This window comes from Amblyomma americanum, chromosome 9 (genome assembly GCF_052857255.1).
Source record: "Amblyomma americanum isolate KBUSLIRL-KWMA chromosome 9, ASM5285725v1, whole genome shotgun sequence".
Taxonomy (NCBI): Eukaryota; Metazoa; Arthropoda; class Arachnida; order Ixodida; family Ixodidae; genus Amblyomma; species Amblyomma americanum.
In genome coordinates, this window is record NC_135505.1 from 136,906,200 (window position 1) to 136,930,191 (window position 23,992).

General features: G+C 45.6%; 1 protein-coding gene across 2 annotated transcripts; it reads left to right on the forward strand.

Moving 5' to 3' along the window:
• Positions 1 to 1,810: 1,810 nt before the first annotated feature.
• Positions 1,811 to 23,140, forward strand: LOC144104518 (uncharacterized). 2 transcript variants are annotated; one of them, XM_077637593.1, is made up of 13 exons: positions 1,811 to 2,098; positions 2,780 to 2,905; positions 3,791 to 3,889; positions 4,264 to 4,380; positions 7,663 to 7,758; positions 8,688 to 8,783; positions 8,865 to 8,909; positions 14,911 to 15,000; positions 15,938 to 16,033; positions 17,048 to 17,122; positions 18,541 to 18,636; positions 19,579 to 20,209; positions 22,077 to 23,140. In XM_077637593.1, exons 2-13 carry the CDS (start codon positions 2,812 to 2,814, stop codon positions 22,111 to 22,113), a joined length of 1,572 nt encoding a protein of 523 aa, XP_077493719.1. In that variant the 5' UTR covers positions 1,811 to 2,098; positions 2,780 to 2,811; the 3' UTR covers positions 22,114 to 23,140. The 2 variants fall into 2 exon arrangements, with proteins under 2 accessions (XP_077493719.1, XP_077493720.1); XM_077637594.1 differs by lacking the exon at positions 18,541 to 18,636.
• The last annotated feature ends 852 nt before the right edge of the window (positions 23,141 to 23,992 follow it).

A 23,992-nucleotide genomic window follows, 5' to 3' on the forward strand; every position in this document is an offset into this window, starting at 1 on the left:
TGACTTACAATGGAGTGTGCCAAAGTTACTCCAGTTGCATAAATGTTTGCTACAGCTAGGGGTCTAATACGAAGGATGATATTTTTGCACTTCTCGATAACCTAGCCAGTAGAAATAATGCTTTTCGTCATCAGCAAGCAAGTCACATGCAAACAAAACATTCACAGGCTAAGCGAAAAACATCAAAATCGATAAAAAGAGAGGAGATGCACATGTGCTCCGTCATCACTTCCTACGAGCGGCCATAACGCTTTACCAGTGCAAATGACCACAGAGTTAATTTCCTCAAACTATAATAATTTATTCTGCTGTTCGTTTCACTGATTGCTTTTTATTTGGCTTCGGTACCATGTGCAACAATCTCGGACAAAAATTTTGAAAATTCCAAAATTGTAAGAAACTGTCGCTAGAAGTATTGAAGGTAATGGTCCATTCTTGTGATATGTAGCAAAATCTTTCGTTTAAAGTGCTTCCGCCGATCGCATCGAACAGTTAAGACTGTCATAGAAAACCACCGGGCAACACTTTTGACGACAGCAAAAACATTAATAGAAAAGAATTCAAGACTGCCGTGCGGTGATACTGCGGATATATGAATTGTTATAGTGAAATCCCCCCCCCCCCCCACACAAGAATTAGACTTATGGGAGGAAAAAAGGAGTAAGGTGTCCTCTAGCACGCTCCTTTTAGGGGCAAGGTATGCGGTCCAAGGCCTCGGGTAGGTTTCCATCTCTGAAAATAAGGAACGGATACGAATTCCCTCTTCAGAAGTTGTGAAGTGCGAGAAGTCGCTTCAATCTCTTCAATTTGCTAAACTCAAGGCCTCCGGTGCCGCGTTGAAAAAAGCCTCCTCCCATCGCTAACTGCATCAAGTTACTTTGTTTGTCGTGGGAGTATGACTCCCTGGCCCAGAGTAAGCATTTCGTGTATTTAGTGATTGAACTGTAACCCGGGACTTGGGCACCATACATTGCCCCTAAAAAAGGAGTGCGCTAGAAGATAACTCACTCCTTTTTTATCCCCGTATAGTCTAACTTGTGCTTAGAGCGTGGAGTTCAGCCATTTGGCGACCTCAGTCATATATACTCCTCCATTTATCAGCGTCACAGGGATCATACATGACCCGGATGACACGTACGTTCCGGACTTAGCGCGCTCCGACTCTACTTGTCCTTCTCTCCTGCATCCTTTCTTCCGCATTCCTGTCAAGCAATGTTTTCTCCCTACACTCTAAACACGTCCTGTGGTAGATTTAACTAAATACACGGAATGTTTACTCTTAGCAACGGAGGCATATCCCCGCTGTAAAGCTTATTAATTTGGTGCAATTATCAATGGGAGGAAAGTTTTAAATGCGGCACCGGAGGTCTTCGGGTTAGCAAATAGAGGAGATCTAAACCTCCGTTAAAATGTTCATAACCGCTTAGAGCTTCGGATGTTTAGAAGAGGGACTGGGATTGTAAAACTTTATTTGTCCAACGTAGGGAAGGTTTTAGCCTTCCTACCTAGACGACAGCCAGGAGTCCTTGGACCCTAGCGGCGGCTTCGGCCAGTCGGACAGTCTTCAGGTGAATCTCCGGATAGGAGTTGAGGAGTAAGGTCTCTCATTGGTCTAAATAATTTATGCTTCTCACCTCAGAGTTAGCCTGAGGGCATTCCCAAGAGGATGTGATTGAGACGGAATTTGTTTCCGATGCCGTCCTTAAGTACTCCGTATTTTTAGTGACGGAAATCTACCCCAGTTCTTGGGCCCTCAAAGGGAGTACACTCGAGGACTCCCTTCTTGCTCCTATATAGGACAATCCGTGTTAAGAGTGCGTGCACCTGCTTAGAGTCGCACGGAAAGCAGCATGTATATGACTGGCGGGTAGACGAGGCTAACCTGCTGAATTCTTGCTAAAGTCACGTGGGTATGCGAAACCGCCCTTTTGGTGTTTGCGCAGCGCCACCGAGAGCGTCCAGTACAGTGGCGGCGGAGGCGCTGGCGTGGCCAGGCGAAGCAAGAAAGCCTTCATCTTCGTCTGCCTGGCCTCCATCGTGGTCGTTGTGGTCCTCTTTCTGCTCGCCTTCCGGAACAGTGGCGGCACGCCAGTCTTGGGTACGCGCAGTGAGCATCATCATCATCATCAGCCTTACTACACCCACTGCAGGGCATAGGCCTCTCCCATGTCTCTCCAATTAACCCTGTCCTTTGCCAGCTGCATCCACCCTTTGCCTGCAAACATCTTAATCTCATCCACCCACCTAACTTTCACCTTCTCCCCAGAAGAACACCCATTGCCTTCTAAAGAGTGCTAAACAAGGGTGCAGAGATCAGCACCCTTAAGGAAGGGTGCACTTCTTTACTTTAGAGGGTGTAATGGCTGCACCCTACTTCTTTTCTATAACTCTACGAATGCATGTTGGAAGGGTGCTCCACATTGATTCAACCATGAAGCAGAAGCCTTGGATTAACGCACACCTTGTATACTTTCATGCGGTGCACCCTTCCTCAAGGGAGCTGATCTCTGCACCCTTTCACAGCACCCACTAGGTGATAATGGGTGTTCGTCTGGGGGCAGGCTGATTTGCACCCTCATGGGTGCGAAATTGTTCGGTGTGTAACGCTTGCTTTCTCTTAGAATCCCTTCCGTCACCTTTACCAACCAGCGGTTATCTTGCCTTCGCGTTACATGCCCTGCCCAAGCCCAGTTCGTCCTCTTGATTTCGACTATAGGATGTCATTAACATGCGCTTGTTAATGCTGGGTATAGTGCATGCATTGCATCTATTCGTGCAGGTCCTGGGGTATCGACCGAGCAGCAAGCCGTGATGTGTGTCAACCCCTGCTTCCAGCCAAGCTTCGTCTGCCACCCGAGCTCGGACCGCGACGACAGGGGCTGCTTCGAGGCCGGCTGCCCTTGCTGTGAGCATCCCCGAATGCACAAACGTGCAGCAACAACGGAAGAAAGAGCGCTCTTTCGTGAGGAGCCGATATTTTCGGCAGCTTATCAGAAGCGCTGGTAGTAGAGGCAGCTTGTTAGTAACACCGGTTGGACAGCGACTAAGAAAACAAGTACAATACGAACAAAATTTCAATTACAGTAACAGAATTCTATTGGGGTAGCGCTGCTTGTATCTTGGTCCGCACCGGGTCTCAAGCTTTGCTATGACGTCAGCGCCCTGGAAGCACAAAACAAAATTCAGTCCTGGGCAACATTGCCAAGGGCGCGACATCTACAACTTCCGTACACGCCACTCATGAGCCAAGGACGGCTTTCACCTTATTATAGTTAACTATAGTAGCCCATGATATTCACAGCACGTAAGTAGCCTTAACTGCCCTGTAATTTTTGTTTCGCTGACCGCTGACGTCACGCTTGGAGGAAATTGCGCAGCGCCGAAAGCGACGCCAAATGAGACATGGCCACGCAGCCATGTCGCAGGTGGCCAAGTTCGTGCCATCTGCCACTTTGGTTAATGCAGGGCTTTATATGCAGGCCATGTGGTCTTCCACACAATATGGAAACAGTGTTCGGATCTGCACGGGCAGGAAGACCCTCTGACGGGACCCATTAACGCTGTCCCAAATTTTTTTTCTATACTTTCTAATCATTTATCTTTCAGGCCAATAATTTTTAGAGCACTATTTTCAACTGATCCAAACCACAAAATAAAAAAAAATAATCTCCTATGCTTTCCTTAGTTTCAGTGATTGTTAACTACCTTCGCACGCAATAGAATGCTGTCCATCCTACACTGTCACAACGCTCATGATCTCAGTAATCCGATAACCGTCTTATTTCGACAGTCCCAGAAAACTGCCCCAAGCGGTGTCCCCATCACCAGGAATGCGTCCTGGAATCCGAAGTCGACGCGCGGGGCTGCTTCAAGCCCAACTGCGAATGTGGTAAGCGCTATATATTTGATATGCAACGCATACCTATGGTGTTTTGCATGCATGAAACAGCTGTAATGCGCTTTCACAGAGTTGCTTGAACGCGACTCAAGAGGTGGGTTATCACGCCGTAGGGCAAGACTGCGTTTTCAAAACCCTGATTAAATGCTATACTAGCATTGTAATGAGTATAGTGCACTTGAAAATTAGAGGTACGAGGACTCTCAGGGATCTGTGAATGTGAAGTCGAGAATGACCAATTCCGAATATATGGGAATTAACCGATTAAGTGGAGCTTAATCAGTTTTCGTTTTTGAATGGAAAGCGTTGTATCTTTTCTATCTTCACAGTCCGTTGCGTTCTCTGTCCTGCCCTTTGTTTTGCAGCTTCCATCAGCGCCACTTCGCCCAAGAACTGCACCACCTCTTGCCCTCCGGGCGAAAAGTGCCACTCTTACGCTGCAGTAGATGCCCAGGGTTGCCCACTGCACGGCTGCGTGTGTGGTAAGCCTAAGGCAAAGGCTTCTCTGAAAATGCATAGGACGCAGGGTGGAAGCATCTAGCCGTTAAACGGACACTACATATAGAGAAATACTATACCTAACTTGACTAAGAGATCAGTGTCCGAACGTTTCAAATTTTCCGATTTTACCTATAGCCTCGCCGCAGTGGCTCAGTGGTTAGGGCGCTCGACTACTGATCCGGAGTTCCCGGGTTCGAACCCGACCGCGGCGGCTGCATTTTTATGGAGGAAAAACGCTAAGGCGCCCGTGTGCTGTGCGATGTCAGTGCACGTTAAACATCCCCAGGTGGTCGAAATTATTCCGGAGCCCTCCAGTACGGCACCTCTTCTTCCTTTCTTCTTTCACTCCCTGCTTTATCCCTTCGCTTACGGCGCGGTTCAGGTGTCCAACGATATATGAGACAGATACTGCGCCATTTCCTTTCCCCCAAAACCAATTATTATTATTATTATTATTATTATTATTATTATTATTATTATTATTATTATTATTATTATTATTATTATTATTATTATTATTATTATTATTATTATTATTATTATTATTTTACCTATAGAGCAGAGTTTCGATCAGGAAAAAACATTGTGAAAGCGAAGGGCTGTAGGGACACCTTCTCGCATGAAATCTTCTTCACCCACTTTTGGTTCATCCTCTTCGCGGCAATACAATTTCGACCGGGGACAGGAATCACCGTAGGAATACCAGCACAGCGAATGCTCTTGAGGCCACTTGACACGTCTCACAGTCTGCCTGCTTGAAGCCATGATGCGCAGCAGCTTCGGAATCGCAAGTAATTCACAAACTCGTGGGGCCGCTTGCGCCTCTCCCTAACGGTAGCGCCGATATCAGTGCTAATGGTAGTATGTTGGGATTCATATTAAGATTGATAGATATATGGTGGACCTAATTGGCATCCCCTCTGAATTGAGGTGGTGGCGACCGCCATCTTGCCTAGTAAATTAAAGTGGCTTTTATGTATTTGGTACTTCATAGCCTTTCATTCTATTCTGGTACTTTGCCATTCTAAGCTATGAGTAACTATTACTGCGCCATCTGTTGATAGATATCGTGATAAAGAAACGCTGTTCGAGGTAGGAAAACCGGTTTTTTTTTTGTTCGTTGCTTTTGATTCAAACACGTCGTGAAAGTGGCCTAATCTCCTCCGTACTTCCGGCAGTCTCAACAGCGGAGAAAGTTGTGGACTTACGATACTTGCAGCAAAGACATTATTTTGTCAAGCAGGGAAAAAAATAAATAGAACTGAGGGTGGTAACCACTGTGTAATACAAGGTTGAGCGACAGCTGTTGAGGCATTTTCATTCCGCGATTTATTGCCGTAAAGAATTTCAGAGCGACTTGCATGTATGCGTAGTTCCCTCTTCTCCAATCCTCCGCTCTAGGCGAGCGGCGCCACTGCCGCTAGTCCAATCGGCGGGCGACGCGTTTCGCAGCAATCGCTGCAGACGGAGCGTTATGAGTCCTGCACTCTGACCATACCCGCCCTTTTATTTCCACGATATCTGCCCTTCGTAATCTTATGTTCTCACCATTCCCTGTTCCTTGCACAGTAACTCTCCTCCTCCTCTTACGACCCCCACTTTGAGCAAAGAACACGTTGTGCTGTGGTGCCCTTTGGGCAAAGAATCCCTTGCTGCAAAAAAGCTTATCAGCATCATCTTGTTTCCGTTTATTTTCCCCTTAGTGTGCCTTTAAAGGCGATAAACCGGGCGTGGTAGTCGAACTGAATTTAGTCAGGAGAGATGCTTTCAGTCACTTTTAGGTACCACTGGCCTAATCTGTGTGCGGTTTTGCCATTAGAAACCTGGGTAGTGTCACGTGCGATCACGTTACACAAAGCCACCAAGGTTTTTCACGCCATAGTTCAAATCCGACTGTGCCGTCTGAAACAGAACTAGCACAAAAAATAACGAGAACCTTCCTCTTTGGCCCTGGAAGAACTGAGCAAATCTTGCCTGGAAATAGAAGCAGATATAAATATCTAATGTGGTGATCCACGGCATGATAGCACCGATCGATCAGCCGATAACTCCAGTTACAAAGCCATCCAGCATAATCTTCGCGCTCAGAAAAATTCCTTCAAAATTTTAACTGCATGAAGCTAGAAATCTCTTTGCAAAATTACAAAGAAAAATGAACACTTCAGGAAACAGCAGAGCTGCAGCAGCTTGCATACCCCTTTCTTTCTTCGCGCGAACTCATCTCTCATGTATGCATGTATGCAGTCCGTTGTAAAAAATTCTGCCAATGAAACCTTTATTCTTACACACATCTGACTGTAAAATATGCACTTGTCAACCGGTTCATTATGCATCTTCTGTTAAATATCTTGGGTTGTGTTTTGACGGTGATCTTTCATGGAATTCCCATTTGTCCCACCTCTGCAGTAAATTGCGTGCGGCTTCTTGTATGTTGTACAATATCCGATGCCTAATGCCAATTTCTGTACGAAAAACAATTGTTCATGCCTTAGTTTACAGTATTATGCGTTATGGTTTGACTGTGTGTTGTCACTGCACCCTCAGATGGAGCTCAAGAGTTAATTCAATTTTACGTTCCTTGCTGTTGTCAATGGTATATGATTTATGCACTAAGAAAGACACAGAAATGTTTAGACTTTTGAATATTCCCTCTTTTATGTCTCTTATGGTCGAAACTGTGACAATTAATCAATTTTGGAACAATGATTTTAAAACACTGTACACACCAACCAGTTGCCTAAAACCAAAGGATCCGTTCATAATCCCCAGGACCTTAACAAAATATGGAAAACGAACGCGGGAATATTATGTGCCCGCAATATTTAACAAATTGCCAGCGCCTGTTTTAAAAGCAAACACTAAACAAGAGATAAAAAGACTGTTAAGAAGTAATTAATTTTTTGCAATCATCTTTATGCTTTTTTTCTTTCACTGCTATCTACAGTAACAACTTTCTGCATTTTCTTGTTTTCTGACTGCCAGGCACTGCCAGTCAAGCCCTCTGAGGCTTTGACAGTCCTGTTACGTGTATTGTGTTTTTTTAATTTTGCAGAATAAATATTGTATTGTGTTGTATGTTTTGTGTTTACATATCACTGAATTCCTCTATGGCGTTAATGGAATTGAAAGTGTATGCTGTCTGGAGCCTTCGTGAAAACTTAATTTTGTGCCCGAATGAGGGAGCTGCTAGGCAAACCAGAAATAACTGGGCGTTTTATCACCAGTGCAAGCTTTAAGCTACCTTATTTTTTTCACCACCGCAGTTCCCGACTGCCTGTCACCGTGTCCGGCGGGAAAGCGCTGCAAGCCGAAATCACCGCTGGACGCCAAGGGTTGCTTCAAGCCAGGCTGCACATGCGGTAAGGGGCCGCATCTTCAGGAAGGCGTAATTAGAAAGTGTTCCAATGAGAAACAACGATGATGACTCTGCTCCTAAATATTTATTTGTGTGCAATTTTGTTCTGTCTACTATTTTCTACTTTCTGTATTTAGCCTTGGGTTTTGATGGCTGGTAGGCAGCGTTTGCGGTGTTGGTATACTTCTTTCTAGCCTTTCATTAGTAGCTTCTCGTTCCACAATACACATATTTCTGCTGGTCGCTGGTAAACTCCTAGGTGCCCTGAAATTCGTTTGTACCCAGAGCTAGGAAACAAAAATTGCTCTCAGTGAAAGACAGTCTCGAGCTTTTGGCACCGACTAAATTTCAGCAACGTCGACGACATTGTAAGTGGAATGTTGCAGAGGCAACAGCAGTGCTATTCGCTGCAGAAGCCTCAAATACTTCTGCCTGCCCATTGCGCTATTAGCATTCTGCACATTACCAGTCACCAACTAGCGCTTCCACAAAGTTGAGAGCCAAGCTTATTGAGCTGCATAGCAGCGTTATCTCAATTTAGGAGCCTCCTTTCCCAAGCAGCACAGGTAATCGGCCTAATGTTGGAAATTGATGGTTTCACTCTGGTCCATTATAGCACCAACGTTTGCCAATATGCTTCCAATATTGGGCCGAATTACACGTACTGCATGGGTTGTCACACAAGGTGGAGGGAATACGCAGGACTAATAACGGGAGCATCCTCTAAAGGCATCAAAGAAATTTTGATATTCAGAGCGTGAAATCCCAAGCAGCAGAGGTAGTCGGCACAATATTGGAATATATTGGCATAAACTGGCCTTATAGTGGACCAGTGTGAGAAAATCACTTTCCAATATTGGGCTAATGACCTGTGCTGCTTGGAATATTAATTTGTTTGTTAGCCTTTCTTATCCTTGCATTTTAAACGCCCAGAACCGGACTGCGCACCTAGATGTCCAGACGGTTCAGACTGCGATCCTCACTCGCCACGGGACCTGCATGGCTGCTACCTGGCTGGCTGTATCTGCGGTAAAACCATTCCTTTTTTTGTATGTCGAAATTATTGAAGACTTTAAGTAAAATGAAAAATGCTAATCTTTTACATTCCAGAAAGGCTGAAGTCGTTTAGGCCAGACAACGTGACGAAGAAACCTTGTAAGTTATTTCTGCATCCCTCCTCTGCATTTACTGCTTAGCATTTCAGCTTTCCATAACCTTTAGACTTAGCGAAGAGTTCATCACTTTTGGCATATTTTTATTTTTACATGCCAACCTCCCTGGCGATTTTGGATTCTGCGCGTAACTTCAAAGCTACGATAAACTTCATCCTTCAGCATAAATTTAGTTGGGCGACAAAGCAATTTCGATTGTGGTCCTCTTTCGTTCTGTGATATCTGTGCGCTGACTACTGCAAGATTGTAGTTTCTAATCTTACCATACGTCGAAAAAAAATGTGAGCTAAAAATATTGAAGGAATTGAAGAAATAGTGCCTTCGAGAGTAATAAAACACAACTTCAAGAAACCTTCTTGAGCAGCGGGCATCACTATCAAAATGTTAATTGGCACGAATCATAATGAGCTCACTCTAAAGAATTACTACCTGCAGTACCTGAATGCTGTTTAGACGACCTCTACAACCCTTCAATGCTTTCAGTGCGAAAGCCGTACTTAACACAGTGCCAGCCAAAAATCTTGTGTGAAGTCTCGGAGTAACTCGGGCAAGTTCGGGTTAGTTCGGAGGAGCGTCGCGCCAGCTGCAGCCAGTGGGAGGGTGACCTTGAGGGTGACCTTGGACAGTCATAGCATAGCAGCAGCTCATGCAGAAACAATAAATACTGCCGCGACTGCATGGATTTCGAAAACGCGGCGGCGCAACAGAACGGCTTCGCTGGCCACTGCACGAGAGCAGTATATGCTATCGCAGCAGCCGATCACGGCACGTGTTAAGCTGCAACATACTCTTGGGCTGTGCATTGAACGTCGTCGTCTTCATCAACTTCCATCTGCGACGCGAACATATCAGATCAGCTTAACCTCGATCAGAGCTTAACCTGAGTCTAATATCGAAAAAAAGGCCAACATAGTGTGCGTCTCGAATCAGCTGACGGCCATTGCGTCAAGGTGTGACGATGCGGGAAATAGGATGCGGCGTTCAAACCTTCTATTCTTCGGAATAGAAGATGAATCAGATGAAGACAGGGCAATGTCCGAGGAGAAAATGATAAAATTCTACGCGGAAAAGTTAGAAATTACCGCTACCAACCATCAGTTTGAGCGGGTTCACCGAATGGGGAAATATAACGCCGAGAAGCGCAGGCCAGTAATTGCAAAGTTGACCTTTTTCAAGGACAAAGCACTTTTCCTGTTATCAGGGCCTAAACTTAAGGGAACAGATTTTGCAGACCGTGAGGATTTTTCGCTTACAACACGCAAGGCAAGGGCAAAGCTGACCGAGTTCGCAAAGCAGCATAAGTTGAAGTATAGGTTATCAGTTGATAAACTGTGCATGGGCCCCAAAACGTACACCCACAATGTCGCTGCTGACGCTGTCGGGCAGTTAGATCAGTAGCTGATACGAGGCAATAGTACGCGCATCCACAAAAAAACTTAACCTGTCTTATCTTCCCCTTTATCAGTGTCATTTACTAATATCCGAAGTATCTTATCCAAGAGCGCTCATGCCTCATCTTTTCTCGGAGACAGTGACTCCGATATTATAGCTTTCACCGAAACATGACTACATCGCGATATCAAAGACAGCGAAGTTCTTTCTGGCTCCAACTCATATAATATATACAGGCGTGATCGCATTCATAAGCGAGGCGGGCGCGTACTCGTAGGCATAAAAAAATCGCTAGCATCATTTGCTATAAATACCGATTCCGATCTTGAGATCATTTGGACAGCTTGCATTATTTCCTCCATCAAAATTTTGATAGGCAACTGTTACCACGCACCGAACTCTGATGACTAATTTTCAGATAAACTACGTGTAAGCCTTACGAGGGCATTTAAGCTGTTCCAGGCTGATGTAACTAACCTACTAAGAGACTTTAATTTTCCACAGATCGACTGGGCAAATATCTCATCCCCTTGTACTGCTTCAACAAGCTTCATAAATTTGACTTTAGATTTCAACCTACTTCAACTAGTTACCCAACCCACCGGTGGTCCCAATACATAAGACCTCATCTTTACATCAGCCCCTGAGCCGCCGCGGTGGCTGAGTGGCTATGGCGCTCGGCTGCCGGCCCGAAAGACGCGGGTTCGATCCCGGCCGCGGCGGTCGAATTTCGCCGGAGGCGAAATTCTAGAGGCCCGTGTGCTGTGCGATGTCAGTGCACGTAAAAGAAGTCCAGGTGGTCAAAATTTCCGGAGCCCTTCACTACGGCGTCCCTCATAGCCTGAGTCGCTTTGGGACGTTAAATCCCCCTAAACCATAAATCATAAACATCAGCCCCTGACACAGTGTGTGACATATATTACTTAGACGGTTTGGGCGACCACAATTTACTTCGACTGACAATTAACATTCCACTTCCGTTCACTGGCATCACGAGGAAAATGATTCGCGACTATAACAGAGGAGATTACAATCGAATAAATGATGAACTTCAAGCGTTTTCTGATAATATCCTTATGCCCTCTTTTAAAGACAGGGCAGTAGAAGATAACTGGATTCTTTTTAGGGACAAGCTAGCAGAACTTGTAGGCAAACATGTTCCACTTACCACGCTATCAAATGGCAAATCTAATCTCTGGTTTACAAGAAAGCATCAACTCATGAGAAATAAGAAAAAAACGATTATACAAAAATGCAAAGCATGAATGTACGCCATGCGCGTGGGGTAAATATAAAACCTACCTAAACCTATATTGTTCCGCCCTTTGTGACGCTAAAAATAAATATTTTTCAAGAAACCTTCCTGCGCTACTTAAGAATAATCCAAGCAAGTTCTGGAAAACTATCCGTCAGAATAGCATCAGTAATGATATCTCAATACATGTCGTTAACACCACCCCCTACTCCGATGCTGACCGTCCTAAAGCATTTAACTCGTTTTTCGCATCTGTTTTCACCGAAGAAGATTAATCTAGCACCCTGTATGTACCAGATTTTGATTACCCCTACATGGCAGCAGTTGACATTACACTCGATGGTATATAGTACACCTGATAAATAACCTTAAAGTATCCTCTTCCTGTGGTGTTGATGAATTTAATTCAAAAATACTAAAAAAATACAATTTCTGTCTCCAGCATCATCTTACTTATCTTTTAGCAGTCAATATCTACACGTGAGCTCCCCACCGATTGGAAAATAGGAAAGGTTGTACCAGTTTTCAAAAGCGGCAACAAACACTCGGGATCTTTAACGTGCACTGACATCGCACAGCACACGAACGCTAAGGCGCCCGTGTGCTGTGCGATGTCGTTAAAGATCCCCAGGTGGTCGAAATTATTCCGGAGCCCTCCACTACGGCACCTCTTCCTTCCTTTCTTCTTTCACTCCCTCCTTTATCCCTTCCCTTTCGGCGTGGTTCAGGTGTCCAAAGATATATGAGACAGATACTGCGCCATTTCCTTTCCTCCCAAAAATACCAATTATAACACTCGCACGAAAACTACCGCCCCATCTCACTTACCTGCATCTGTTGCAAGATGCTTGAACATATTTTCGCATCACATATCTACAATCACCTGGAATCTAATCATTTTTTTTTTCACTAAGCAGCATGGTTTCAGAAAAGGCTTTTCCTGTGAGACGCAGTTATTTGAGTTTACAACCGACCTACACTTCAACATGAACAGTAACTTACAAACTGATTGCATCTTTTTGGACTTTGCCAAAGCATTTGATCGGGTAGCGCATTGCCGACTAATATTTAAACTTTCTGCGCACAAATTAGATTCCTTAACTCTGTCACGGGTCTGTAATTTTTTTATAATCAGCCAGATATTCACCGTTGTTAATAATTATTCCTCTCCTCTCTCCGACGTTACATGGGGCGTGCCGCAAGGAAGCGTCCTCGGTCCATTGCTCTTCTTAATTTACATTAATGACCTGCCAGTAAACATCTCATCTTGGATACGCATATTTGCTGACGACTGCATTATTTATCGACCAATAAAAAGTACTAATGACAACCTTGCACTTAAAAGTGACCTCGATCGCATTAACGACTGGTGTAAAACGTGGCTAAAGACTTTGAACATTTCTAAGTGTAAGATAATTTCTTTCAGCCGAAAATCCGAGAATTCAGATTTTTCCCTACCACATTAATAACCATACATTGGCTCGGACTACGCAGTATAAGTATCTAGGCGTCCATCTTTCATCAAACCTTTCTTGGGCTGAACACATGACCACCATTTTCGCTAATGCTTCCCGGTCACTCGGTTTCCTTCGCCGTAACCTGAAATGCACTACCCCTCATGTGCGTAAACAAGCCTACATTACTTTTGTCAGACCGCAGCTAGAGTATACGCTTCATCCATCTGGTCACCTCATCAGAAATATCTAATACAGAAGTTGGAAGCTGTCCAGAATAAGGCTTGTCGTTTCATTTCGCAAAATTGCAGCTATCAGTCAAGTGTACCCCAACTAAAAACCGAAATTTCACTCCACCCGTTGCAAATTCATCGCGACATTGACCTTTTATCTATCTTTCACAAATACGTCTATGCCACTGATTCACCGCTAGCACATCTACAACGTCCCTCCAACTTATCACATAGATTACATAATAACTGCAGCTATGCCCGCATTTATGGCAACACACATGCTTTCAACTTCTCGTCACTCCCGCGTGCCATCCGCCTCTGGAACGATCTTCCGGACTGCATCGGCCTGCAGGGTAATCATGACACCTTTCGCAAACATCTACTCAAGCTCTTCATTGATAACGCTTAGCACGTCATTGATATAGTCACGATTCGTATAACTTCGTTTTCAGCTTCTTGAGACTATTGCCTCTTTAGTTCTGTTGATGCGCAGCTTTCCTCATGTATGCCTGATATACTTTCTTTTGCGTTCGTATAACTTTATGTGCATTTCCCCTATTTTTGTTACATGACGCATAGTTTTTTTTACTTTTATTACGTTTTGTGAATTGCGATTTCCTATCTGAACTCACCTGTTTTTTTTTCTCGTGTTTTGCTGTACTTTACTATGTTTTTTTTTCTAACCTATTTTGCGCAAACTTCGGTATTTGACCCGCCTTACACAATGCCTCTCTGGAGGCCTGTAAGGTATCTGTAAATAAATAAATAAAAAAGGTGTGCCGACGACCCAGCTAAGCAGAACCATGAGCCAAATTGGACAGACATACGTTCTGCATGTCTATTCGATTTAATTACGTTAAAACCCTACTAAGCTTTTCAGCAAAACTTGGGCGCGAGGGTAGACACCTACTAGAAATTTTGATATGAAAATGGAAGCAAAAGAGTTCTCCGAGAGATTTTCATTATGCAGCTCTTTTTCCTTATTAGGAAAACTTTTAATGCTATACTGAATTACAAGTAGGTTGTTGTTAGCAAACATGGCTCAGTTAGCAAGACTGCACAGAAGTTTTAGACAACGCAGCTATCAACATATTGCTTCTCTGGCTGTGCTGAGATTCCCACCAGAGAATACTCAACGTTTTAGGATATCTAATTGGGTAATTCAAGGGCGCGGTAGTATTCATAAAATTGACGTGCGGTGTCTATTTGTAAACTCTCTGGATGCGTCTTACGACAACACGAATTATTTGTTTACACAGTCATCAATATTATTATCTTATATTTTGCTTCTATTATAACAATGGTTACTCCACTTACAGAATGTGTATATCGAAGATAACAGTTAATTGTTTGTTCTGAAGTGCTTGGCGTCCGTTCGATTATTCGTAAGCCGCATTCGCTACGCTATGTTTGGGATCAGGAGCGCATGCCTGTGAAGCTGATAACATTGCCAGGCATGCGTATTTGATTTCGAAGATAAAACGTACATTTACTTTGTCATTCGGCGGCACAAAAGAATTTCAAGGAACTTGCCATTTAACCGAACCGAGACAGACTGTATCCAAAAGTACGCATGTATCACACGTGATAGCAAATACGGCTGTCCTCATAAACACGTTCATCGAGGTCACCATTGTTTTCTGTACGCAGTGTGTCTGTCGCCATGTCCTCTGGGAAAACGATGTGTGGAAAACTCAACCAAAGATGAGCGCGGCTGCTTCCTGCGTGGCTGCACATGTGGTAAGCTACCACTTGCCAAGAAACCAATAACATTTAGCCCCTCGTGTAGCTTTTGGCTTGTTCCAATACAAAACAGCGGAATTCCTCCTCATAGTTCAGGCCTTGTTTCTCCCTTCAAGGTACTGAAACCACTCGTTCATATGGTTATTAGGTAACTTTGCGCATGAAGGAGTGCCACCATTCCTTGGTCTTTGGAGACATTTGCGACTGTGAAACTTTTCCTCAACAAATAAATTGGTCTGCGTTAGCGTTACATTTGCTCCTAATTGATTTCTCACGATTTTGGCTCCAGACTTACCAGGACCTACGAATACTACGTGCCTTCACATGTTCCTCCGCTATAATCCTATAGCCGGATACAATTCAAAAGCGAAGCGTCTGCTCCCCGTCAACGGACCTCCTTCAAGCCAATGGCGTCGGCCGATTCTCATTACCCTGCTAGCGAAACAATGTAGGGTGCCTACGACAATGCAGGGAGGACACTGTCCCCGACCATGGAGTGAGGGGACTAGCCCTTTTCATCTGTTAATTACTCCGTGCATTGTCACGCTAGCAGGTTTCTGAGAATCAGCAGACGCCATTGGCTGGAAGGGGGTCCGTTGAAGGGGAAAAACCGCTTCGTTCTTGAATTGTACCCGACTATAGTCAACGTCTATGACTGTGCCCTGCGGGATTCTCCGTTGCCAAACAGTGTCCGTATATCTGTATATTTGAAGTAGCAATTAAGAACCAGGAATGAAAATTACCTTGAAGATTGCCGTAACCACTACTGCACCGAGAGAACTTTTGCAAAAGGAATAACTTAACTGCGGCAGAAATATTCTTTCCACACTTTTACAGCATGTGCACGACATTGCTGAATATGTCATAATGTTATGCTTATGCTGCAAGCACTCATTCTGTGGTTAACAAGCAATTGTCTTGCGTGCGCATTCAGAGCTGGACTGCCCTCCTCGTTGTCCAGCGGGTCAACGGTGCAAGAAAGGATCGCCCAAGGACTTCGAGGGCTGCTTTATCTCCGGCTGTGCATGCGGTAAGTGAGCGAAGTCGTGGCATATTCGGAAAAGCGACAGCACAGCGGAGCAGGATTATGGAGCCGAGGACGAGGGGGTGTAGGAGTGGATGTGCTTTGCTGTGCTGTGGCCGCCTCACTATCCAGAACAGCAGCTTGGGCTTGTTGGTTTTCCATCCTCATGTCAACAGCGCAGAACGCAGACGGGACACGAGAAGAGAAGCACACACAACGAGCTTCGGAAAAAGGCGAATTAAAACACTAGCTACTTTCGCTTGAGTCAGTGCGATAGTCGTTCATGTAACAGCCACGGCCCTTTGCAACACAGAAGATCATCATGTGCACATCTTGGTGCTGTGTCCAAGGGTAGGATGCCGCAACGTATCTCGTGGGGGACCACCGGGGCAAACATGGATGGCAGAGAAAAGATCGACCCGGAACTCAAACTTAATTGGTCGATTTTTTGCAAATAGAAAATACTTCGGCGGGTGCACACTTCTTGCATCGAAGCCTGAATGACCCTAGCTATTTTCCGCGGTAAATTTATCGGGTGCGAGAAGCTTTCAAGATAAGTTGCCTAAAATGCCGCCGACAGCCTGAAACTTTGTAGAAATGCGCGTGCCACTTGATTCTGTCGGAACGCTCTGTCCGCGTGTTGAAAAGCGAACAAAAAGATAATACCGCGTGCTTCTGGCGATAAATAAATGCAGACCATACTTAGAGAAGAAACTGTTTTTTTTTTGCGGCAGTGAAATGCTGCATCATGTATTAGCCAAACGTAAAGGAATGAGCTGTAACTGAATTTTACAGTTTACTGAGTCGCAGCCACTCCGTTTCTAGCATTTCCACGTGATGAGCTGTTCCACGTTGACTTTAGTGCTATGGAAAATGCTATACTCGCAAGCTTCCCTGTAATGCCACACATAACGCTATGGGTAAACAAACCAACAAACAAACAAGCAAACAGACGAATATATGAATAAATAACATACGAAAAGTAACTTACTTTATTGTCTGGTTTTTACTTTTGTCTAGAAAGCATTCCTGAAGTGTCCTGGACACCGACAGAAACTTCCTCCAGAAAGATAGCGACTTCAACAACCTCAGAAGGTACACGCCTCCTCTTCCTGCGATTAATAAGCTGATAATTGTGGACGATCATGTCATGAAACAGCGCATTAAAATAGTCTGATCTGCACCCAAATGCTGCCCGAAACATGCCTGTCGCGTCCATGTAGAGAGCACCGGCATATTCTTGAACCATGGCTAAAGTTACTGGGGACTTCCTGTAGAATTCACACCCTTTGTACGTTCATTTCATGCCCTTATTCTTTCAGAATTAATCATCTAATCTAATCGCCAAGGGCAATAGAATAACTCTTGCACAGGAAATATCGAAATTTGGATAGGACGAAAAATTACTCCAGTTGGCGTTGCGCGCTTCCCGTCAACGCACCCTTTTTATTCTCACATCAGGAGCGAAGTTTTGAATAAAGCGTCGCTCATTTCCCGTGAGAGAGTGCTCATTACTGTTTTTTCCTAAGTTGTGCACCACTGTTATCTTCATGGCAGCGCTTGGCAAACTGCTTTCTTTTGTTTGCTCCAAACACCGAACACTTGGGCCTCTCTTGTAGCCCTGTTCCATGATAACTGACTATCAATGCACACAAAATGAACAAGACAGGGAAAGCCTCAGGGTGCTTGCCGACGTTTCGACAAGGGAAATTCTCTTCGCCTGGGCAAAGCGTTCATCATTGATGGCGTTTATATAGGACCTTCACTCCGAGGAGGTAGGCCCTGTAAGGGCGAGGAGGGAGCAGATTCACTCTTCCCACTTCACGCCCTCCTCCCCCTCACCGGGCCGTCTTCCTCGGAGTGACGGCCCTATGGGGAACCTGCGCTGCCAAGGTGGCACTGCAATTGTTCCATTCGGTGACTCAAAACTGCTTCTGTCAGCCGCTTGGGCCGCTGCAGATGCGAGAACACATTCTGCGCGATTAGATACCCGCGTTTGGCTGACAGCATTCATCGCCTAGCTTCTCTCGGCGTAGCCCAGATAGCTGACGCACGGCACGTGCGCCTTCGACAGAGCGCGGAGGCTCACGCCAATAAGCGCCTGAACGTGGCGCGGAAAAGTACCAAGAGTACTACCCAAAACTGCTTGCTCTTCTCGCTAGGCAGTGTGTTATGGCGCTGCAATCGGTACCGCAAACTTCAGCGCAAGTTCTTCATTTAGACCCTGCCAATGATGAACGCTTTGCCCAGATGAAGCTAATTCCTCTTGTTGAAACGTTGGCATGCACCCTGGGGTTTTCCCCTCCTGTGTTAATTTTGTGAGTGTCAAGAAATCATCTATCTGCCCTATCTCTTCCATGGTTACCAATAAAGGTATTTGCAAGACATTCCGCCTTATGTTATATTTTGTGTTTCCTCCCTATGTAATACCCTCTCTCAGAGGACCTTTAGGGTATTTAAGTAACTAAGTAGATAAATAAATAAGAGTGTGTAACGGTGGCCGATCGGTGCAGGAACTCACCGGCCAGTAGGAGAAACGACATTGCATGCTAGAGCGGACCCAGGGAGCTTTCCGTTGGGTTTCGTCGACAGCCACATTTTAATTCCAGGTAAAAGGTTGTTTACTTGAAATATCTGCTGTATTAGTTAAATTTATGCAATTCAAAGTCACCGGATAGTAAAAGCACGTTTTTATATCTAATCCAGCACATGTTCGATTACGAGACCGCAATAACATGTGGTACTCTGCTCTGACCCAGTCTTGAGCGGTGGCTGTGGGCTCCAAGGTTATTTAAAATATTGTATTTATTTCCTCTTATTGCTTAAGCTTTCTTAACATTCCCGCGGTAGCAGACGATTGCTCTGTTTAATGCTTATTCTTGCAGTTTCGTTTACACCCAGCTTCCATCTTACAAATGAACTTCAGCAGACGGCTTCTTTTTGAGTGCGATGAAGAGACATTTCTTTAAGGCATTTCATTAAACGCGCATATTCTGTACAATCTTGGTCAAGAGTCTTAAGCTTCAGCCGCATAGCAAAGCCATTACGGCACTATTAGAGACCCAATGACCTTGAAATGCTAGCAGAAGGTTTGTTCTTGCGTTGGAGAAGCGTCCTGCTTGACTTGTTTTTTGAATGATCCACTACACGGAGCAGGAACATTCATTTCGCTGCAGCTGAACGCTGTGACCTTAAGACATTTGACCAAGACTACACCCCCCGTCAAAAGTATACAGCCCAAAGGGTTTGCTTGTGAGACCTGCTGTATGCTTCGTCATGCATCCTCAGTGACCGTAATCTCAGGAAAGAGGAATGGCTTCGCATCCTCAATCCTCCCAGGCTTTGGACTGCCAGATGTGCTATGCCGCCCCGCTAAACAGCTTAGAAGCAAACTTCTTGAGCTGTTTACTTTTGCCGGGGGCTGTACGTCTTTGTGTGCAAAACATGCATATCCGAATAGTCACTAGGTCGTCACCTCAGGGTGCGTCAACTCGCGTCGTAGACTGATAAAATAGCAAAAGGACTCATATAGGTATTGCCTGTATTTACAGATGACTCTGGAATCCTCGTGGTTGGGGACACTTACGTTGTTCCAGATGCTCGCAGCTTGTATCTAAATCAAGCGCAAGACAAATGGAGGTGGAATGCTTCCATTGGGGACATTAAGCGGCCTTCTGAAAACGCCTATTCCGAAGGTTACCGACACAACACTGGCACCAAACCATCGACGAAGCCGTCTGAAAGTGGCGGCAGAAGTCATGCCGGCAATGAGTCGCGAGAAACAGGAAACCGCATTACTTCAGCACTGGCTCATGCTCAAGACAATTCAACCAGAGACGATGACACAAAAAAGAGAGATCCAGCCACATCTCATAAAACGCTGTCAAAAGAAAGCGTCGAGGCGATATCGCATTCGGAGCCAAGTGTAGGCCGTAATGACGGAACCTCCTCGACAGGCACGCCCGTTGCGTTGGACGATGAAGCTGGCGAAGATGACGAGTACAGTCTTCTGAGAGAGTTGTTGCCGGAAGACGATCCCGTCAGGAAGAGAGTTGTGAACGTAACCAGGAGAGCAGAGGTCTTGGATGGCTCGCACCACAATCAGAGTTCTGCTGTGCGGACAATCGACAGTCATGCATCTCCATCTGTTCATCAACGAAAATCAATATCCCAGACTCACAGGTAGAGAAGACCTGTTGCTGGTGCACCCAGACAATAAATGAAGGTTGTCTTTGTGTAAACAGAGGAGCCGATAATATGTTTTAACTTTTATTTGTTCGGGGAGAGGTACTCGACTCAGAGAGGACATAACCTTTTGGTGAATATAATTTATCAGTGTTAGATGACCTGGTGCCTGTAACGGCTTTATATGCGGCATAACTATCCTTTTAAACTTGCGCCAAGCATATTTTATCAATCACTGAACCAGAGGTGCGCCTGAAATATAACTTGAAGTGCACAAATTATGGTGCTTGTATCTAAACGGGCAAGAATTCACATTATTCATTTCGGGAAGAATATCTCTTGAAGCCGGGCTCACGGGTTGTAACCAGTTTGGAAACAACTGACAGTGCATGATAATACGACATTTAGGAGGACTTTGTTACGCGGAAGGATCTAGTAAGATTCAGTGCACACAGGGAAGTTTTTAAGCAGGGAATACGGCAAGTCCTACTTATATTTATAGCGGCAAGCCTGCTTATATTTCTGCGGTGATTCTTTGATCGGTAGGCTTTAAGAGTCACTGGCACATACACTAAAAAAAGAGCGTCTTTATTAATGTTGAAATGAGAGGTGGAGTCTGGTTGATTCTTTTTGTGTAATTGAGTAAGACACGCGGCATGGGGTGGAGAAGTGAAAAAACTTATGAGGTGCACTTAAGTCTCCTCACGTGTAAAAATGCGAAAGCCGTGTGCGGTTCGCCACCTGCGCCATCTGCTGGGCCAGTGCCGTACATTGCAAGGGGATTTTCAGTGGGTACCGCGTGATGGCGCTAGGACTGTACGCCAAGCACGGATGAAATTTACCGGGAACGGAGGAAATTTGGTATTCGCCTGATTGCAATTTATTTCATTAGTATGCAAGAGCACAGAACCCTGCACCACTGAAAAGATGGGCGTAGAGCGCATTTTTCATTTGTTCCAAGATAATTTTTTGACTTCCATTATATGCGCATTGTTTCGCTTTACTGAACACACTGGGCGTTTCCTTTTCGTATTTTCTAGCCCTGCGAAGTGCAGTTCATATACCGTCAAGGATTGCGAATTTATCCTTGTTAGCGTCTCCGTGGTGCGAGGCCGCTCCATTAATTCACAGGCAGTAATTAACTGGTTGCTCTGAAGCCACTGTGAAGGCTGGAATGAAGCTTAAAGAAAAGCACGCCAAACGTCCTGCCCTCCGAGTCACAGCTGAAACTGTCGCTCGCTTGTTGGGCGACAGAAACTTTGTTATTGAGCTTAAATCTGAGAAAAAGGAGTATCTGGTCAGTGTTATTGCATTGCGCAATAAGACGAAGACGCTGCAAAAACTGGTACTGCCCGTGCTTTTTTACTGTTTTTTTAAAGACCTGACTCGTTGAAAGCTTCTCCTAAAATAGATGTCAAAGAATGAATTTATCTGCTCCACTAAAAGATTCCACATTCCATTGCGTTATATCCTAGCTCGCTTACACATATGGGTGCCATACAGGAGATGTGGAACGCGGAGTGCAGCCGCCAATCCCCACGATAGGTATGTGCCATTCCAACAGAGGCCAACAACAATACCTTAACCTGCGCCGTTATATGTAATTGAGCTCCGCTATTCCGTATCTTGTTTTGAGTCATTTCTCGCCGATGCACCTTATAGTAGACATTTAATGGCCGCATTTTCTGATCTTCACTTTCTTTCTTTAATTTAACCTTTCCCGCACCGCTCTCCTTCCGTTTTTATGTCCCAAATTCCCTTCCCCATGCAGAGTATAGCATGCCAGCGATTTTTAAACGTCGGCTAAATTCTCTGCTTTCTCATTTAATGGTTTTTTTCTCTCTCTCTCTGCACCAAACCCTAGCCGTTCTCTCACCGTGGGCATGAGCCATTTCACCTGAGGCTAGCAACAACAAAAAAACATGACGTCAGGGCACCTGCCCTCGCCGCTCGCGCCTTGCTCGCGCTGAACGGCCAGGCCTTGCCAGTGCGGCCGCTGCGCTACGTTCGGCTCGGTCACCTCGCTGCTGCCAGGATTAGCTCCGCACCAGGGCGCCAGTCCGACAACAGCGACCATGATTTCCCGCCCAGTGTCACGGGAGCAACAGGAGGCCGCGCACAGAGCCCCCAGCGACGACAGCATCCAGCCGGAGGATGAGACAACGCCTCAAGAGGGCTCTACTGCTGACATCTTTGAAGTGGACCTCACTACAGAAGCAAGTGTCTTGGAACTAGTTTGCGACGCTCCAGAAAACGAGGCTCAGTCACCGGCCGACGCAACCGGCAGGGTGAACCATGACACAATGACCGTGTCCACCGGAGCCTACGTACCTATGTTAGGCCCCGCTTTTTCACAATCACCCGCCAAAGAACAAAGTCCCAATGCTACGACTGCATCAACGTCACCTGCGCCTATCGACTACATCATGGGGGAGCCAAGCAGCAGACCAGAAGAAGAGACAACTTGGGTAGTGCTGCAGCAGGTGGCCCCCTTGGAAGATGCTGTTGGCGGAAGTAGCCAGGAGGCAGGTGTTTCGGCCCTTCTGGACAACGACACTGGATTCGACGATGACATGTGCCCCGCCCTTCGGGACCACACATACGGACGACGCGGTTGGACCTACGGAAGGAGGAAGCGAAGGCTGACCAGATCGGAGCGCGATGCCCTCCGCAAGCGTAGCAAGCGTCGCTGTTTCAGCTCAATCGACGCCGACGACTCGGGCTGGGAGGGCGACGACGAACTCTCGGAGGAGAGCGAAGACGAACTTGAGACCTCACCGGAATTTCCTGTCTGCTTCTCGCCCCCACGAGTGCTTATCAAATCAGTTGTCATAGTAGCAGCCAAGATCATATGACATGCCTCAATGACCAACTCTGCGGGCTGAACCTACGGTCGGCTAAATAAACACCATGACTGCAAAGAACTCAGGACGTGTGTGTTGTGGTATTACTGCCTTTTAGCATTGCCATTCCCTGTCAAGTAAAATTAAGAACACCTGGGGTAGTCGGCAAGTATTACAGCTCTTTTAACGCGATGGCGTTGAGGTTCCCGTACAGCTGAAAACCCGGCGTCGCCGGCTGAGCGAAAGAGCAGATGGCCCACTTATGTCACACGACCTTGTGACGTCGTCACAACCTGCCCATTGTAGTAGGTGGCAACCTACCCACAGGACTGTAAGCAAACTGACCACAGTGGCAGGTGGCAGTTAAATTAATGATTGGTCACTAGAGTTTGTTCGGGAAGAGTAACCTTTGCCTTACAAGCTCCACCAATGGCTATGTTTGAAAAAGTCGCCAGCAGGGGCAGTGGCGCAGCTTAACCGCTGCACCAGTGCACACCAGAGTAGAATGAGGACTTACAGCGATCTACGAATGTAAAGTAGAAAATTACCAATTCCGCGTATAGTATGGGCATTAACTCAATAAAGCTGTCGCGTCATACTCTTAAGGTGATGCTTAAATGTCCCCCTCCAGCTTTTAGTGCTTTAATTAGCACTTATTCCCCGAACTTAGCTGTTGTGTGTTTGTCTTTGTCTTTTTGTCTGTTCGTCTGCACCCGGTTTTGTGGTAGGCTGCTCGCCTGCCCACCGTGTCGGGCGGCAGTCCAATCGTGAGATGTTGCTCTGGAAGAGCACCTGCCATAGAAGGGCAATGGTGCATCTTAACTTTACCGCTGCACCACTGCGCCAGGAATGGTAGGAAGACTCCCAGGGATCTACGAATGTAGAGAATGACCAATTCCGCATATATGGGCATAAACCCATTATCGCTGTCCCAACA

Coding starts and splice junctions, on each gene's coding strand:
- LOC144104518 (XM_077637593.1), top strand. CDS start 2,812: ATGTGTGTCAACCCCTGCTTCCAGCCAAGCTTCGTCTGCCACCCGAGC. Junction 4,381..7,662: donor ACTGCACGGCTGCGTGTGTG/GTAAGCCTAAGG, acceptor TCACCACCGCAG/TTCCCGACTGCCTGTCACCG. Junction 8,784..8,864: donor CCTGGCTGGCTGTATCTGCG/GTAAAACCATTC, acceptor TTTACATTCCAG/AAAGGCTGAAGTCGTTTAGG.